This window comes from Mus caroli, unplaced genomic scaffold, assembly GCF_978045245.1.
Source record: "Mus caroli unplaced genomic scaffold, Mus_caroli_1 scaffold_3, whole genome shotgun sequence".
Classification (NCBI taxonomy): domain Eukaryota; kingdom Metazoa; phylum Chordata; class Mammalia; order Rodentia; family Muridae; genus Mus; species Mus caroli.
The window spans coordinates 35,560,938-35,578,542 of NW_028227258.1; the positions used below are offsets into that span (position 1 = coordinate 35,560,938).

General features: G+C 38.8%; 1 protein-coding gene across 1 annotated transcript; it reads left to right on the forward strand.

Moving 5' to 3' along the window:
* The first annotated feature begins 9,336 nt into the window (after positions 1-9,336).
* Positions 9,337-17,269, forward strand: LOC110291740 (rho GTPase-activating protein 20-like). The gene is made up of 6 exons (XM_021159009.3): positions 9,337-9,437; positions 10,356-10,540; positions 11,731-11,880; positions 15,198-15,239; positions 16,018-16,112; positions 17,200-17,269. The coding sequence occupies exons 1-5, from the start codon at positions 9,432-9,434 to the stop codon at positions 16,046-16,048; spliced, it is 414 nt and encodes a 137-aa protein (XP_021014668.1). The 5' UTR covers positions 9,337-9,431; the 3' UTR covers positions 16,049-16,112; positions 17,200-17,269.
* The last annotated feature ends 336 nt before the right edge of the window (positions 17,270-17,605 follow it).

Below are 17,605 nucleotides of genomic sequence, written 5' to 3' on the forward strand. Positions count from 1 at the left end.
GACATCGTGTCTCTCAGTTTCTTAAGATCCTTTGTTCATGTTTACTTGATTTTCCTCCTCGAGGCACAGACTCGCCCAGTGCCTGTCCAGCTCTCGTTTGCCCCGGAGCTGTCTCTATGGAGCACAATGTACTGCAATGGCTATGAGAGCGGGAGCCAAAATGTTTCTTTTATAGAAAATAATGACACAGATGCCACCACTACCTTTAATCCCATGTGATCTTAGCAACACTGCATTGTGGTTTTCAGGACAATTTCCTCTTGGCAGCACCTAAAATAATATTGGCTCTGGCGTGGTTGGCATTATAATGCATATTAAAAAAATCAAACTGGTGATTCTGCTTTCAGTCATACTACAAACTGTAGCATGTACTCATTTTATGGCATGTTTGTAACTATACTTGATTACACATATTTTTTGAGTTTCTCTTCTGAAATACTTCGTTGAGTGCTTTTTGTAGAAATGCAAACTAAGTTCATTCAAAGAGAATAATACTAAAAAAATTATTGTAACACTGTGATAGGATAATAGTGGGTAGAAGGTTTGAGGGAATAACAGTAGGGATTCTGAGAGCAACAAGGATCCAGACTGGATCTTCAAACAACATCTGCAATCAGGACATTAAAAAAAATGTTATAGCAAGATCTGATCTTGAAAAGTTAATGTTGTTGCTGGTGTTTTTGCTTTTTGGTTTTGGTTTTGGTTTGGATTGGTTTTAAAGTTCCTCTCGTAGTTCAATTCCAAATAAAAATAGGACACAAAGTCTAGCTATATGTATGTCATTAGGGCCGAGAATAGATGTTATAAATGTCTATACGTCAACTCAATAAATAAATAATTATACATTCAATTAGTTGTAGATTTTATAACAAAATAAATTTTAGATAATTTCATATTACCAAAGCCCAAATTTTAATGTGAAAATTTGTGCAAAGTCCCAAATTTATATATCGAGGAGCAAATACATAAGATATAATCAGTGTTACCATGTGTCATTCTTTTCTTTTTTTTTTATAAATATTTTTTTATTACGTATTTTCCTCAATTACATTTCCAATGCTATCCCCCCACTTCCTTACCCACCCATTCCCACATTTTGGCCCTGGCGTTCCCCTGTACTGGGGCATATAAAGTTTGCCTGTCCAATGGGCCTCTCTTTCCAGTGATGGCCGCCGACTAGGCCATCTTTTGATACATATGCAGCTAGAGTCAAGAGCTCCGGGGTACTGGTTAGTTCATAATGTTGTTGCACCTACAGGGTTGCAGATCTCTTTAGCTCCTTGGATACTTTCTCTAGCTCCTCCATTGGGGGCCCTGTGATCCATCCAATAGCTGACTGTGAGCATCCACTTCTGTGTTTGCTAGGCCCCGGCCTAGTCTCACAAGAGACAGCTATATCAGGGTGCTTTCAGCAAACGCTTGCTAGTGTATGCAATGGTGTCATCATTTGGAGGCTAATTATGGGATGGATCCCTGGATACGGCAGTCTCTAGATGGTCCATCCTTTTGTCTCAGCTCCAAACTTTGTCTCTGTAACTCCTTCCATGTGTGATTGTTTCCAATTCTAAGAAGGGGCAAAGTGTCCACACTTTGGTCTTCGTTCTTCTTCAGTTTCATGTGCTTTGCAAATTGTATCTTATATCTCTGGTATACCAAGTTTCTGGGCTAATATCCACTTATCAGTGAGGAGTCATTATTTTTTATAAAAGAAACATTCTGGCTCCCCCTCTCACAGCCATTGCAATACATTGAGCTCCATAGAGACAGCACCGGGGCAAGCGAGAGCCGGACGGGCACTGGGTGACTCTGCCTTATGGAGGAAAATCAACTAAACATGTGCAAAGGATCTTAAGAAACTGAGAGGCAAAATGTCCTCATATGCATTCTTTGTGCAAATCTGCCTGCTAGGAGGAGCAGAAGAAGAAAACCTGGATGCTTCACTCAACTTCTCATCGTTCTCCAAGAAGTGCTCAGAGAGGCAGAAGACCGTGTCTGCTAAAGAAAAGAGGAAACTGGGAGATATGGCAAAGGCTGACAAGGCTTGTTATGAAAGAGAAATGAAAACCTATATTCCTCACAAAGGGGAGACCAAAAGGAAGTTCAAGGACCCCAGTGCACCCAAGAGGCCTCCTTCAGCCTTCTTCTTGTTCTGTTATGAGTACCACCCCCAAATCAAAGGCAAGCATCCTGGCTTATCATTGGTGATGTTGCAAAGAAACTAGGAGAGATGTGGAACAACACTGCAGCGGATGACAAGCAGCCCTATGAGAAGAAGGCTGCCAAGCTGAAAAAGAAATACGAGAAGGATATTGCTGCCTACAGAACTAAAGAAAAACCTGATGCAGTGAAAACGAGGGTGGTCAAGGCTGAAATGAGCAAGAAAAAGAAGGAAGAGGAAGATGAGGAGGAGGATAAAGAGGAGGAGGAAGAGGAAAAAGAGGAAGATGAAAATGAAGAAGATGGTGATGATGAATAAGTTGGTTCTAGCACAGTTTGTTTTCTTGTCTATAAAGCATTTAACCCCCTCTGTACACAACTCACTCCTTTTAAAGAAAAAAAAATTGAAATGTAAGGCTGTGTAAGATTTGTTTTTAAACTGTACAGTGTCTTTTTTTTATAGTTAACACACTACTGAATGTGTCTTTAGACAGCCCCATCGTGGTGGTATTTTCAATAGCCACAAACCTTGCCCAGTACAGTCAGGGGGGTGTAAATTGGCATAGAATTTTAAAGCAGGTTCTTGTTGGTGCACAGCACAAATTAGTTATATACGGGGACAGTAGTTTGTTTTTTTCTTTTGGTTTTATTTTTGGGTTTTATTTTTTTCATCTTCAGTTGTCTCTGATGCAGCTTATACGAAGATAATTGTTGTTCTGTTAACTGAATACTACTCTGTAATTACAAAAAAAAATTGCAGTTGTTTCGTTGACATTCTGAATGCTTCTAAGTAAGTACAATTTTTTTTTATTAGAAAAAAAGAAAAAAAAAGAGAAACATTCTTCATGAATACAAAGTGCAAATTTGCATACAATGACACTTAATCTAATTACTTAGTAGTTTTTATTATGCTTAATCACACAATTAGCTTTCCTTTTACTATTTCTTCCTCACGGGTATGTTAAATATTTAATTATATTTTCAGGAGCCTGAAGCTTAGATCAAGTAGAAAATAATTGTCACAGTGGTTTTGTGAAGAGATTACCAAGATGTGAACTGCGTTGTAATTTTATGCATCATCCAGAAGATGGCAGCCTTAAAACAGGTATTCTCTGATTTTATAGCTACACATATAGATGAATATGCAAAATCCTTTGAGTTATTGGATCCAAAGAGACACCACCACCTCATCTACATTCCTTTCCTCAGTCTCCAGTGAGGAATCTTTATTTTACGAGAATTCTGGAGAATTCTAGCCTGCAGCGGAAATATGTATACAAGTAACATTTTTTACTGAGTTCTTATTTTGCCTTGGATTCCTGTGTGACTCTGGTAGCGTGCTTATTCTCAGCAAAATAAGGGAAATTTTATATGTTTTCCTTGATTTCTTAATTTTCATTTAATTTTATGTGCTTTTAGGTCAATGATTTTTTTTCTGAGTATTGTTTTAGAAATGTTTGTAATGCTCTTGAAATATGATTTACCAATCACACCCAGGGAGGTGTCATAAGTTACATAGGCTTTTGTTCTTTTAAACAGTTTTCTATTTATTTATATATAAAGTTGGTGACTTTATCTTTGGTAACTAAATTTGTGTTGTATCTTAAAACGTATCAGTTATTATCAATATTGTCACCTTATACTTTTACTTCTGTTTCTTATTATCACAAACTCTTAAACCAACCCGTTTCTTAATTCATCTCTGCTCCCAAACTCATTCATACACTAATCAATGAATCTATCAATCAATTAACGGTTTTATTCTATATTTTCCCCTGGGTTCACATTGATTTTAGTCCCACTAAAATAAACTGGGACTTAACAAATTGGACAGACTGTATTCTTAATGTGAGTGGATTTCAATAATAACTGTGCTTAGCCTAAGCGAGTGAGCTTCATAGGAGACAGCCAATGATGTCATGCAGGATATATGAGGATCTCCAAGAGGGCATTGGGATGACAAGTCTGGCTAACTTGTCAAGCAGATGATGGAGGAAATCATTCATCTCACAAGTAAAGGAAGTTAGACAGACTGAATAGGAAAGAGGTCCAGAGTCCATTTTGGAGGCTCTAACCATTCTCCCGGTGCGAGTGAAGGCAGAGGGTAAGAAATACAAATCAAGGCAAAGGGAAGGACTGGGAAAATTTATATTATGCTTCCATTGATGAGCAACTTTTAAAATACTTAATTTATTTCAAACCATGTGTATTTGTGTATGTGATGTGAACGTAATTATGACCACATGTGAGGGCATGTGTCCACATCGTCCAGCAGAGGGCGTCACACCTCTATTTCATGGATTTCAGCCCACATTTGACTATTCTTCACCTTAACTCTCTTTGGGTATTATTTCTTCCTGTTGTTCTAGAGACTCCGGGAATTTCATTAAATCACTAAAATGAAATGTCTACAGGGTTTTTTGATGTGGGGACTTAGGAACTTGGTCTTTTGGAACTGCCTTCTGTATGTTCCAGGTTTGGGTATGGTCTGTGTTTATTAAATTCTTAAAAAATGTTTCTTTTTTTTGATTTCTGTCTTGACGCAGTTTTTATTCAGTAGTGAGATGTTCAGTTTCTGTGAGTTTGTATAGTCCCTGCTTTTCTCTTGTTGTTGGTATCTAGCCTTACTCTATGTAGGTCTGTTAGAATTCAGGGTGCTTCTTTAATTGACTATACATGTTGAGACTTGTAAATTGTCCTTATATGTGGGCATTCTGGGAAGAGTTCCATAATCTGCTGGGAAGTAAGCATATTCTTGAATGTTTGTGTTTCATATTTTATATGTCTCTTTGGCCCATTTAATTTATGACACTATTGAACTCTGTTTAGTTTTTGTTTAAAGGAACTCTTCATTGAGAATAGGGGAGTATCAAGGTCACAAATTATTACTGTATGGTGGTGGAACTCTGTTGGTGGGAGGTTTAGTTTTATGTCCTAAGTTTTCCTTTGCAGATTTATTTTGGGTTGTGTTTTCTTTAGTTGCTCTATTTCTTTGTTAAATTCTACTGTCATGTCTTGAAATGTTTTCACTGTTTCATTCAACTGTTTGTGTTATCGCCCTCCTCCTTCAGGCATTTATTTATATTCTCTTTAAGATCCTTGAGCATCTTCATCCTGGCTTGTCTTGTGCTTCAGTTAAATTACTTTTGTCAGAACCTAGAGTAAAAGGCTTGCTTGCCTCTAAAAGGGGCATATTTTCCAGGCTATTCATGTTTGTATTTTTGTGCAGGAATTTGTGTATCTGCTGTCATGTTTGAAGTGGTTTTTATTTATTTTTTAATGCAGTTGTGTGTGCTTGTCTTTGTTGTGGGGGTGTTCTTTTGATACTGACGTGGCAAGGACACAGGTACATGATAGGCTGGATTCGTATAGAAAATCTCCCTTTTTACTGAGTGTCATCATCTCATATAAACATCATTATAAAAGGGCAATTGCCATCCATAAATACTTCACACATTGAAGTGGTCAACCCGTAACACCCACATAGTTAGCTTTTTTGTCTGCCGTGTTTGACTTAAGCTCAGACAGCTCATTTTTCTCTTCACTCTATGAGTGTCTATGAGGTGTATTGTTTCTAGTCACTGCTCCCATATTTTAAAAGACCAAGTTAAGATTTCAAAAATTGTTCCTAATCTATATTCTAAAACTTACTTTATATTGCAATACATTTATTAAATATTACAATTCAATACCATTATGAGATATTTGTATATAATAACTCAGCTTCACTATTTGGAAATAAATGCAACCTTATCACTCATGAAAGAAATTACATGCTCAACATTCATTAAATTTCACAATTCTGAGTATAAACTGTTAGAGAAAAATGCAAGATCCTGGACTTTCTAAAGCTGAGGCTGTATAGGGAGAGGAAAGTACAAGCCAAAAATCTGGTAGTGGCGTAATAGACTCATTTCGTTATTGCCTTTGTTATATCACAGTAAACAACTTTCTGCAATCCTGCTGTATGCTGACTCGGAAGAGAGATGGAACTTTACAATCATCTCAGGTAGTAGAGGTTGGATTTTATTATTTGGCAAAGTGTCTAGTGAGGGTTGATATCCAAGTCCACTCCCTGGAGCTCTGTTGAAGTTCCACATCCAAAGGTGTAGAGATCATCACAACGAGAAGAAAGGCAATCATGGACCATTGGTAAGGGGGTTGAAAGAGGTGTGGGTAAAAAAAAAATCTAGACTTCAAACTGAGTCAAGTGTGAACACCTAAGATGTCAGGAAAGGTAAAAAGGGAAGGACAAATACGATACAAGGAATGATCTTGACATGACATTTATTTTACTCTTTGGAAACATGAATGATAAGCTTCATCAGAAACAGAGATGTCTATGAAACATTAAATGCACATTTGATTATAAGTGAGAGTAGTAAAAGATTAAGCCCATAGGAGACTTCACAGGCTAGCAATTTAACACGGGGCTATTGATTCCAAGGGAACACTGATGAGAGTTGGAAGACCTGTAGAGTCTAAAGGGCAGAAAATAATACACATTTAAATAAGTATTTGATAAGATGGAAGGAACCTGTCTCAGTCTTAGGGCAAATTTCAGTCTTGCTCTGTGCCGTATAGTAGGCTGAGAAGAAAACCAGTCATGAGGGCACGCACCACAATTAGAGTGAAGGTGTGCTTGCTCTTAGGGATGGACCTCAACTCTCAAGAAGTCTGAGAATCGGGAATGGGATCTTCACGTAAAGCACTAACTTTGGGACCCTGGTACAGCAGTTCTTAACCTGGAGGTAGACTGACCCTTTCACAGGGGTTGTCTAAAACCATGGGAAAGACAGATATTTTTACATTACAATTCATAAAAGTATCAAAATTACAGTTATGAAGTAGCAATGAAAATAATTTTATGGTTTGAGGCCACTGCAACAGAAGGAGCTGCGTTACAGAGTCACAGCTGTAAGAAGGTTGAGACACACTGCTTTAGGAGGATGGATGCTTGAGGTGTCTTTTCAGGATGGAGGGGTGAATGGTGAGATGAGGAGGATGCTGGACATGCTAGAGGGCTCCAGAGCCAAGCCTTCTTTGCCTTTTCCAGTGATAAATGTACAGTCACACCATGTGTGATGGTTTGTATATGCTCTGCTCAGAGAGTGGCACTATTAAGAGAAGTGTCCTTGGTGGAGTAGGTATGTCACTATGGGAATGGGCTTAAATACTCTCAACCTAGCTGCCTGGAACTGAGTCTTCCACTAGCAGCGTTCAGATGAAGATGTAGAACTCTCAACTCTGTCTATACCATGCCTGCCTGGATGCTGCCATATTCCCACCTTGATGATTATGGACTGAACCTCTAAACATGTTAGCCAGCACCAATTAAATGCTGTCCTTTATAAGACTTGTCTTGGTCATGGTGTCTGTTCACAGACATAAAATACTAACTAAGACACCATGAGAGGCTATTGGTGCTGCAGTGTCTCTGGGACCCGATACTGTGTGAACTGGAACCTGCACTTCATCCAGCATGCCAGGATGGAACAGTGTGTGGCCAAGCACTCTGTAGCGTCTTGCACTGAAGCTCTGTGCTGTCCACCAGACCAAGGTGGAGCTGCATGAGTAGAGAAAAGGATGGTCAGATGCAGGTGGCAGCTGCTTCAAGTACCAAGATTATGACTTGGTGCTGGCTTTAAAGAGGCTCTGGGCCAGGACATTTTCATCTCTCTTGGTCCAAGAGATAGGTTTCCATAAGCTTCTATCATAGCTGCTTCTTGAGCTTGCTCAAAAGAGGCCAGGGTACCTTTGTGCCAGACAAGCCATTAGGCATCTAAAGGACAGATACTTGCATAGAAGCAAACCACTAAGCCTCTTCAAAGAGTATATATCCAAGCAAAAGAAGGCTGTGATCAGGTAGGTTGACCACTGGGCCAGCCAGTGCTAGCACAGTGTGGTGTCTTTATGTAGTTTCTAATCCATCTAGAGACCTGAAAAGGGGCCAGAGGGCAGCTGAGAGACAAGGGAGAGGCAATGGGCACCAAATCTTGTCTGACCCTGAGAACTCCGTTCTCTGTACATTTTCACTTAAGATATTTTTTCTCTCACATTCTCAGTTCTGTTGAACAAAGCAGTATATAAAATATGAAATATTAATATATAAAGGGAAAAGCCATTATTGTGTGCACTCTGGCAATCATCCTCAGTGGAGGTAAATGTTACAAAATAAACACCCATGGCATTTAAAAAGTGGGAAAAGCTCTATAAGAATGATTCTAGTAACTAGATTTACAGTATCACCAAACTGGGGACCACCACAATAATTTCAGTAGTGAAATTTTAAACAAAAACTAACTTCGAGGAATAGTAATATAAATTCCGGAGTGAACATCCAATTATGTTGAGAAAACTTATGAAAAGGTCTAGTATGACCTTGTTACTGATATACTGTGTTCTTGAAAAGGTGCTAGAGAAATGGAGAACTAATATGTGATGACCATTAAAAGGGTGGTCAACATTGTCAGTTGTTATGACTGTACAAAATAGAGCTTTTTCTTAGTAGTGGGAGCATCATAACTTTATTTGTATAAGTATTCAAATCCCAGGCCTATAATCAGATATGTTTTTGTCCCATGGGCTCATGTGATAAAGTTTAGGTCCCATATGGCAATATTAAAGGATGATGACACTTGAGAGTGTGAGCCTCTGAATGGAATAAGGTTGTTTTTCTGGATCGAATGACAAACTTTACATGGAGGTTATTTTTCCAAGATAAAGACTAGTGCCTCCTACTCAGCCTGGCTTCTCATCTCATCCGATGCTCTCTCAGAAACTCTCATTCTATGACGACAGTATAGATGTGAGTCTGATGTGACAGTATCAAAACTGCTCTTATTAGATGTCAAATCATTTAATCAAACACCTCACCTTTCCAGCCATCACAGCAGTGATTCACACACTACGATCTGTACCAGGTTCTGAGAGCACACTGGAGTTTGGGGATAAGGTTTACTATTGATCTGAATCGCTATAAACATTTGGAGATTTGCTGTTACTCCTTACAACTATTATGAATCTCATATTTTCTCAGCCATGATTCAACCAAGCTAACATTGAACAGAAATGAAATAAAAGTGACACTTTGTCAGTTACAACATGAAGCTTAGAACCATGATGTCACCTTGGTCTGTCACCCTGACTACTGCAGAACTCTCACACTTCAGCAGTTAGGCTGCCAACCACAGAGGCCATCTTTGGTGTTTAGTGCCAAGGAAGAAATCGTTTCAAGTCCTTTGAAAAGCCATCCAGTCCAGGACCTCCCCACCATGCAGGTATTCTTCATTTTCTACCCATTTTCTACATCAAGAGAAACTGGTGGTTTTAAAAAGGGTTTTAATTTGTTTACTTCAGAGCACGTGAATTAATTCTTAACATCACCACTGGCCTCATGAAATGTAACCCCTTTTAATAATGTTCAATGCTGTCAACTCAAGAAAGCAATCTTTATACAGTTACAGTGGGGGACATGCTCAGGGGTACATGTCAGAAAAATATCTAGGGAGGCATCTGAGTTATGAGAGAGGTTTTATGTTCTGTTCCATCTAGTAGTTTTACCTCTTTTTGGAAAATGATCATATTTCAAGAAATACACTAAGATTTATTTTGTTTCCAGTAACTTTTTGATGTTTCCAATGTTACTTGGTTTTCTTAAGAACTATGTCCAAAAGCTTGGTGTTGTTTTACCTAAGATAGAATTGAACTTCTAGTAATGCTAATTTATCTGTGTTATCATAAATCCTGAAACCAAATTATAACTCTTTCACAATCATCCTGTCAATGTCTTACAGCCACTGTCTTAGGCCAGTTAATTAAAAGGCAGTATTTATGTAGAATTTAGTAGATTTTGCTATTTTTGTCAATTTAAAGGTTAATCGATCAGTAAACACATACAGTTTTCAGACTCCAAAATCTACTGCATCATCATCATCAGGGTTTATACATTTAAAGCCAAGCTGTATAAACAGAAAGGTCATCTCCATAATGAGTTTTATTATGGTATTTTGATCCATTGATCTAATTTTATTTTATTTCTATTCCTCTCTTTTCAACACACACACACACACACACACACACACACTAGTTGACACTGGCCTTAACAATTCAGACTATGTTTTAATTACATGTCAACCTTTAAATTTAGCATGTAAAATGTATCCCATAAATTGTTCACTGATTATCTGTTCTGTTAGTATTTGACCTGTACCAGGGAAGACCTATCTCCCGACATGGAAACTCTTGGTGAAAAAGGGACATTGTTGGATGACAGACCTAGAAACTTGCTCTTCCAAGGCTCTGTGGCACTCAGAAGAGGATGGAGGAGGAAGAAGTACCATTTCTTCTTGTTCACTGATGTTTTGGTTGTGTCTAAGAATATGTATGTACTTATTAATAATTTTCTCATTAGGAAAGGCTATTATTTCACCAGTCCTTAACTGTTCAAAAATATAAAGTTTTGTCCCCTTTTTTTGACAAACTATTTGTCCCCACTTATTAAGTAAGAATTAGTTAAAGGTCTGTTCTTGCTGTCCACTCCTGTGGAGAATACAATCAAGAATAGAGTAAAAGAACCAGGCATGTTGGCACATGCCAATAATTGTATCACATTTCTGGGTGATTGAAGGAGATGGCCAGTTTCAGGAACTCATTTCTTATATAAAAATCATTTTTCCTCATAATTAAATATTGCTATATGTGGCTGCCAGGGATCCTCTTGATACATGTATTTGAATATAAATGATCATTGCATGGACATAAAGATAATATGTCACTTCACTGGTAATAAATTAATGTAATTTCTACCTTTGCTCTAAAAATGAAGACTAAATCCAGTATAAAAGGTAACAGCTCTGGCAAAGAAAGAGAAACAAGTAGAGAAAGATGGGAGAATTACTTCACACAAGTCATGCCAGCAGAAACTACGGGAAGTGGGTGAGAACCATAGAGCCCCAGCTATTCTGAGCTGTGGTTGGCTGTTTCGCTGCCTCAGTTATGGTCCAGACTCTCACTCACTAACTGTTCAGAGTTGCCTCAACTGCAAAGTGGGTCTAGAACAGATTGGTTGATGCAATTATTTGAGGGATGCAGGAAATGATGACCTTAGACTATATGAAATATTTCTTAGCATGTGGCTGCTGCTCTTAAGTGTTTTGGGATGGGACAGCTCTCTTATCCATTTATATAACTTTCCTGGTTTGGTTTTTAAGGAAGGAAGGCATGTTAGACCTTCAGTAAATAATGGGGAGAATTGTTGAAATGGGATTTCTAGTCTCACACAGGTGGAGTCTAAAAACTTCACATGTAAAAATTACATGGTACAGTAATAGTAAGCCCTTTCAAGTCATAAAATACCAGACAATATTTGGCTTTCCGTGGTAATGGAAAAAGTGTATTTAGTTTGGATATGATACAAAATTACCTTGCTGCAAGCTTTGTTGAGATCTGTCTACCATGGGATGGGTTGTGTCTGGATAATAGAGATGGGTGTGTCCTACTCTGCTCAGAAGAGGAAGGAGTTCCACCTACACAGAAAAGCAAACTAACAGAGCTGTTCGATTCCCTTCCCAGTCATAGAAAGAAGTTTAAGATAAAAGATATCATCCCATTGAGATACCTCTGGATTTCTGACTCTGCAGACCTCCTAGGGGGAGACAACAGAATTGCCTGCAAATCCATCATTCTTTTCTGGCCCATGGAAAAATTGGTGGCCACATTCCGGTAAGACCTAAAGCTTAGACCCGCATTAACGAGCTGCAGGCTGGGGGTTAGCTTCATACTCTCTAAAACACAAGGGAAAAAACAGATTTATTAGAAGTTTAAAAAAAAAAGAATCTATTGTAACATGATTGTCATAGGCTGTTGAGCTGAGTGTTTCTCCTGTACCTTCTGCCACACTGTCTTCTGTATCTTCATGTGTATAAACGGATCGACAGTGGGCAGACTGGAAGAGGTCCCTTTATTTTTACCAGTGGGGTTTGAACACCGTTGTAGAAGGCATGTGATGTGGAAGGTGGAGGTTGTCCTGTAAAGGTTGTGGGCTGCAGGGATTTACTCTCTGCACCATGGTCCTTACCTCATAATGGTCTGCTATTATCTGAGCTCTAAAGCTACATGAGTTTAATCTTTCTTTTCCAGTGATGTTAGGGACTCTAGCTTGGTTTTGCAAATTTCTTTTTATCCCCAAATGGATTTTCTAAAGAATAGCATTGAGTTAAGTAAAGAAGTGCTCAGATTCTTGAATGTCTGTGCAGCAGCTTATTGGCTTTGGTGTCATTGGACAGCATAGAGCTGGGCTTTGCTGTGCACTTGGATTTATATATAATTATGTATTTTCCTCAATTACATTGCCAATTACATTACAATCCCAAAAGTCCCCCATACCCTCCCCCCAACTCCCCTACCCACCCATTCCCACTTTTTGGCCCTGGTGTTCCCCTGTACTGGGGCATATAAAGTTTGCATGTCCAATGGGCCTCTCTTTCCAGTGATGGCCGACTAGGCCATCTTTTGATACATATGCAGCTAGAGTCAAGAACTCCGGGGTACTGGTTAGTTCATAATGTTGTTGCACCTACAGGGTTGCAGATCTCTTTAGCTCCTTGGATACTTTCTCTAGCTCCTCCATTGGGGGCCCTGTGATCCATCCAATAGCTGACTGTGAGCATCCACTTCTGTGTTTGCTAGGTCCCGGCCTAGTCTCACAAGAGACAGCTATATCAGGTCCTTTTAGCAAACGCTTGTTAGTGTATGCAATGGTGTCATCGTTTGGAGGCTAATTATGGGATGGATCCCTGGATATGACAGTCTCCAGATGGTCTTTCCTTTTGTCTCAGCTCCAAACTTTGTCTCTGTAACAACATGCATTCTTAGGTGGCATGATGAAAGGGGTTCTGGCTGGGCATCGTGAACCTCCTGAGTGGATCTTTTGGATGCAAACTAACTAGATAGCGATACTCAGCTCCATGTTTCAAGCACACACCTGCTTTTATATTTGTTATTTACATAAAGAGTTCTACATGTACGCATAGCATTCTCCTCTCCTCATTTCTCCACCCAAACCCCCAGTATTACCACAGAGCTGAATCAGCTAGCAAAGAAACCTTTGTGTTTAGGGAACTTTATATATTCTTTGACTCTGCAAACGACATATGGCATCCATTTCCACAATATTTTAGAAAGAAATTCATGTTTATGCCATTCTCCTAATATTGACTTTCAAAAACTCTATTGGTTAACTCATTGGAGATAATCCATTATTACCATTTGTTACTGGCTGCATATAGGAGGTAGTATTTATTACTAGATATTTCCTTTATTTACATTTCAAACGTTATTCCTTTTTCTGGTTTCCCCTCCGAAAACCCGCTATACCCACCCTTCCCCTGCTCACCAACCCACCCATTCCTGCATCCTGGCCCTGGCATTACCCTACACTGGGGCATAGAGCCTTCACAGGACCAAGTGCCTCTAGAAGGAAGTATTTTTAGTTATGGATATATGAAATGTTTCTTGAGACCATTTCCATGAAACTTTTTTATGATGGAGGTAAAGTTTGAAATTATTTCTACAGTTTTAGAATATAGTTGGCATTCAGTTAATTATGTCCTAGGGATTTTCAACTCTGCACATTACCAAATGCCTTTGAGGTTTCTACTATGTTGCTTTTTTCCATGTTACTAGATGTGCTACCCAGGTCCACATGCAGGACACATGAGGCCATAGTAATTGTCAACACTTTTGATGTAGATGGTTGCAAACAGAATATAAGCAGGAAGCATGGGAGTTGTTAATGGTAGAAACATAAAATGTGCCAATCCTTGGGCAAGAAGCTGTCCATGATCCCACGGGAAGTTACACAGGACTTCCATGTGACTCTGAGACCCCAATCCTGGGTGTAGAACCACACAAAATGGATATAAAATATCTGTGCACGAATGCTGTTAGAAGCATGAGCCATAATTTTCAAAAAGGTGGAAACATCACAAATATTGAAACAACGAATAGAAAGAAAATAAAAATTGCTCAGGGTGTGAACAAGGATAATAAGATGGATGGTGAAGGAGACTAGGGTTTGCTGTTTGAATTAAAAAAGTACTCTTAAACAAAATAGTGCTGGTGCTCCCAGGAACTGTGAATGTGACCAATGACATTGCTGGGAACATTCACGCTGCATGTCATTTAATTATATTTCAGAAATGATGGTGGATTGTTAGTCCTTTCCACTATAGTTCTAAAGTAAATGAGAAAACAGAGGGCTTACTAGGTGTTAGCAACAAAAGACTTGATGAGACTCACACAAATGAAAGAGTGGTTTTGTAGGAACAAATGCCACATATTACAATTCTATAATTTATATAAGAAAATAAGTCATGATTCTTTGTTTTTTCTTTTTTTCTTTTCCTTTTGTTTGTTGTTTGTTTGTTTGTTTTTTGTTTGTTTGTTTGAGACAGGATTTCGCTGTGTAGCCCTGGCTGTCCTGTTGAACTCACTCTGTAGAGCAGGCTGGCCTCGAACTCAGAAATCCACCTGCCTCTGCCTCCCAAGTGCTAGAATTACAGGCATGTGCCACCACTGCCCAGTGATTTTTTTTATTGGTCTCCTGTAAGGGCTAATGGTGTTCTCTCCAAATGTCAATTGGTTTACATGAGATTTAATGCAAATAATGACAACATGCTAGATAAGCCCAACCTCAAGCTGTTTGGACACTGTAAGCCTTCATTACACATTTATACATATGAAATTAAAGCTTAATGCAGTTGTTTGGCTCAGCCATGATCACACAGCTCCTGTTTCATAGTTATACTCAGGCTTCTAAATTCCCAAATGGCCTCCACAGCAGTGAACGTTTTATCCTGTTAGGTTACCAGTTAAGGAATCGGTCAAATAAAAGGCCCAATCTTGTAAAGAATACAATACACCTGTACCTCATTGGTAAAAAATGGCTTATAATATTTTTATGAGAGACTATCTTAAAAGTCTTAGCATAAAAATTTCCCACATTCTAATTTTTTTCTCAATTTTTTTTTAACTTACAGTACCAAGGAAGAGAAAAAATGGTGGTATTTTTTCCTCCAAAGGTATTTTCTAATTATTATATATTAATTCCTTAGTGACAAAGAAATGGCAGTCTCTGCAAACCAGTGACCCCAGAACAGTGCCCCCTTCCTTAATAAAACTGTCAGATGTTTGCCCTGTGTGACTATACTAGGTATTCCCTGCTTGCTGCTATCTGCTCTCTAGTTAAAATGTGTAATTTGTTTATTGTTTGAGGCAGTTCTGGTTGCCAAGATCATTATTTCTTCCTCTTCAATCTACATATTAGAGTAAACAGTTCTCCCCAGACATAAATTAAATTCCTTTCAGTAGAGGTTACTCTGTCACACACACTCACAACATCTGATGCTTTCCACGCTAGGAATTAAGAGGGTTTTTGACTCTTTGCATGAGTGGCAAACTTATGGCATTGGGATTTGCTTCTCTTTTGTTGTTGTTCTTTGTTTTTAGTTTTCAAGACAGGGTTTCTTTGTATAGTCCTGGCTGTACTGGAACTCACTCTGTAGAGCAGGCTGGCCTTGAACTCAGAAATCCGCCTGTCTCTGCCTCTGCCTCCCAAGTGCTGGGGTTAAAGGCATGCAACACCACGCCCAGCTCCTGTCTCATTGCAATGCACTATCTTCCAAACCATATCTTTTTGATGACTCATCTTTGAACACTTCTCAATCCACATTTGCTAACTGAGTTTATACATTTTCACTCACCAGATAACAGATGATAATATTAGCAATGATTCACTTGACAATGAATTACTACTTACCTCCCTTTATTATGCTGTGCATTTTTGTTGCTTTTGCGCAGATCCATTACTAATGCCAAGAAGAGGGGTTAGGGTATGAGTCCTGCACTACCAATACTCATGGAGATCAGCCGAAGCTGCGCCAGCGCATGTACATGTAAGACCAAAGAGGGCTACCTCCGGCAGATATATAATATGGGGGAATGAAGAGAGGTAGGATAGGGGAGAGAGGCAAAAGAAGAGGAAGCAGGAGAAGAGGAAGAGAGATTTTATACACTACTGTGTTAAAAATGTATATGTGTGTGTCATGCATACATATATGTGTAATGTACTATGTGAAATGAAGAATAAACTGAGTTAGCTACAGTTCCTACACTTAAAATAAATAGTTCATAGTGAATGATTATAAACTGTTCTAGAATTTAATTTCCAAAGAAAATATTTTCTGTTAAGATTATTTTGTTTATTCAAGTATAATTATAGATTTACATGGAGTATCAGACAGTGAAAATATCATATACCATCTTCATATATTTACCTATTTGATGACATTTTCCACTTTTATTTTGTCTTCTGCTCTTTCTTACTCTTTGACTCTCTGTGCAATGTACACAGGTCAACTGCATGACCATGGCTCTTTATCCTCTTAAGCATAAGGATATCTTTTTTATATAACTACCATTTGTGTGTGTGTGTATGTGTGTGTGTGTGTGTGTGTGTGTGTGTGTGTACATGTGTCTGTGCCAAGGTCTCTGTGGATATAAGAGGACAATTTGGATTGATTTTGATTTTTCTGTCCAAATATGTTCTGGGATCTAACCTTAGTCACCTACTTGGTGAAGGATTCTGCAGCTGCTAATCCCTGTGTTTGGCATGAGAAACTCCTCTAACCACATTCTGATCATATGTCTAAAACGAATTACTTACTGGTTATTTTTACACAAGATATCACCTCTGCTTTTGGTTTCTGTGATATTTTTATTCTTAGGCCACAGGTAGTAATTTGACATCATTGTCAGGTGATGTTTTAGTAAAGGTCATTTGCTTGGGATGTACTACATCTATAGAAAGAATCCTTAGCACTAAGACACACACACACACGGGAGTGATGGACCCACAGACACACAGAGACAGAAAGGCATAGAGGGAGGTATAAACAGATAAACAGAAAGACAGACATAAAGACTCATCAACTTATCCTAACTTAGACTTTTCCTTTATTTCCTTTAAAACCACAACTACAGAGATACCTGCTGCTGTCTTTGCCCAATCCAGATGAAGATCTCCAACTTGTTCCCTCCAGGATAAATAATACATTCCTTATGTTGAAAATTTGCTGTCTGGTTGTGTTTTGTACCAACTCTGGGACCTCCAAATTTGGTGCCATGTCTCAGACTGTGACAGGACCCCTGGCTCAGTTTTGGCCTTTCCAGAACACCCAGTGCCTTCTCCCGTCATTCACCAGAGGCTAATTGGTGACTTCTCCTTTAGTAACCATCCTAAACATTCTGTAGAACATTGGTTGATGACCCTTGAGCATCTGGTGTCCCAATCTGCGTTGTGAAAATGGGAAGAACACACCCAACCTTGGCCTTCAGCAGCCCCCGTGGGCTCCCTCAGACGGCTGGCAGGCCCATTCCTCCCCGTGGG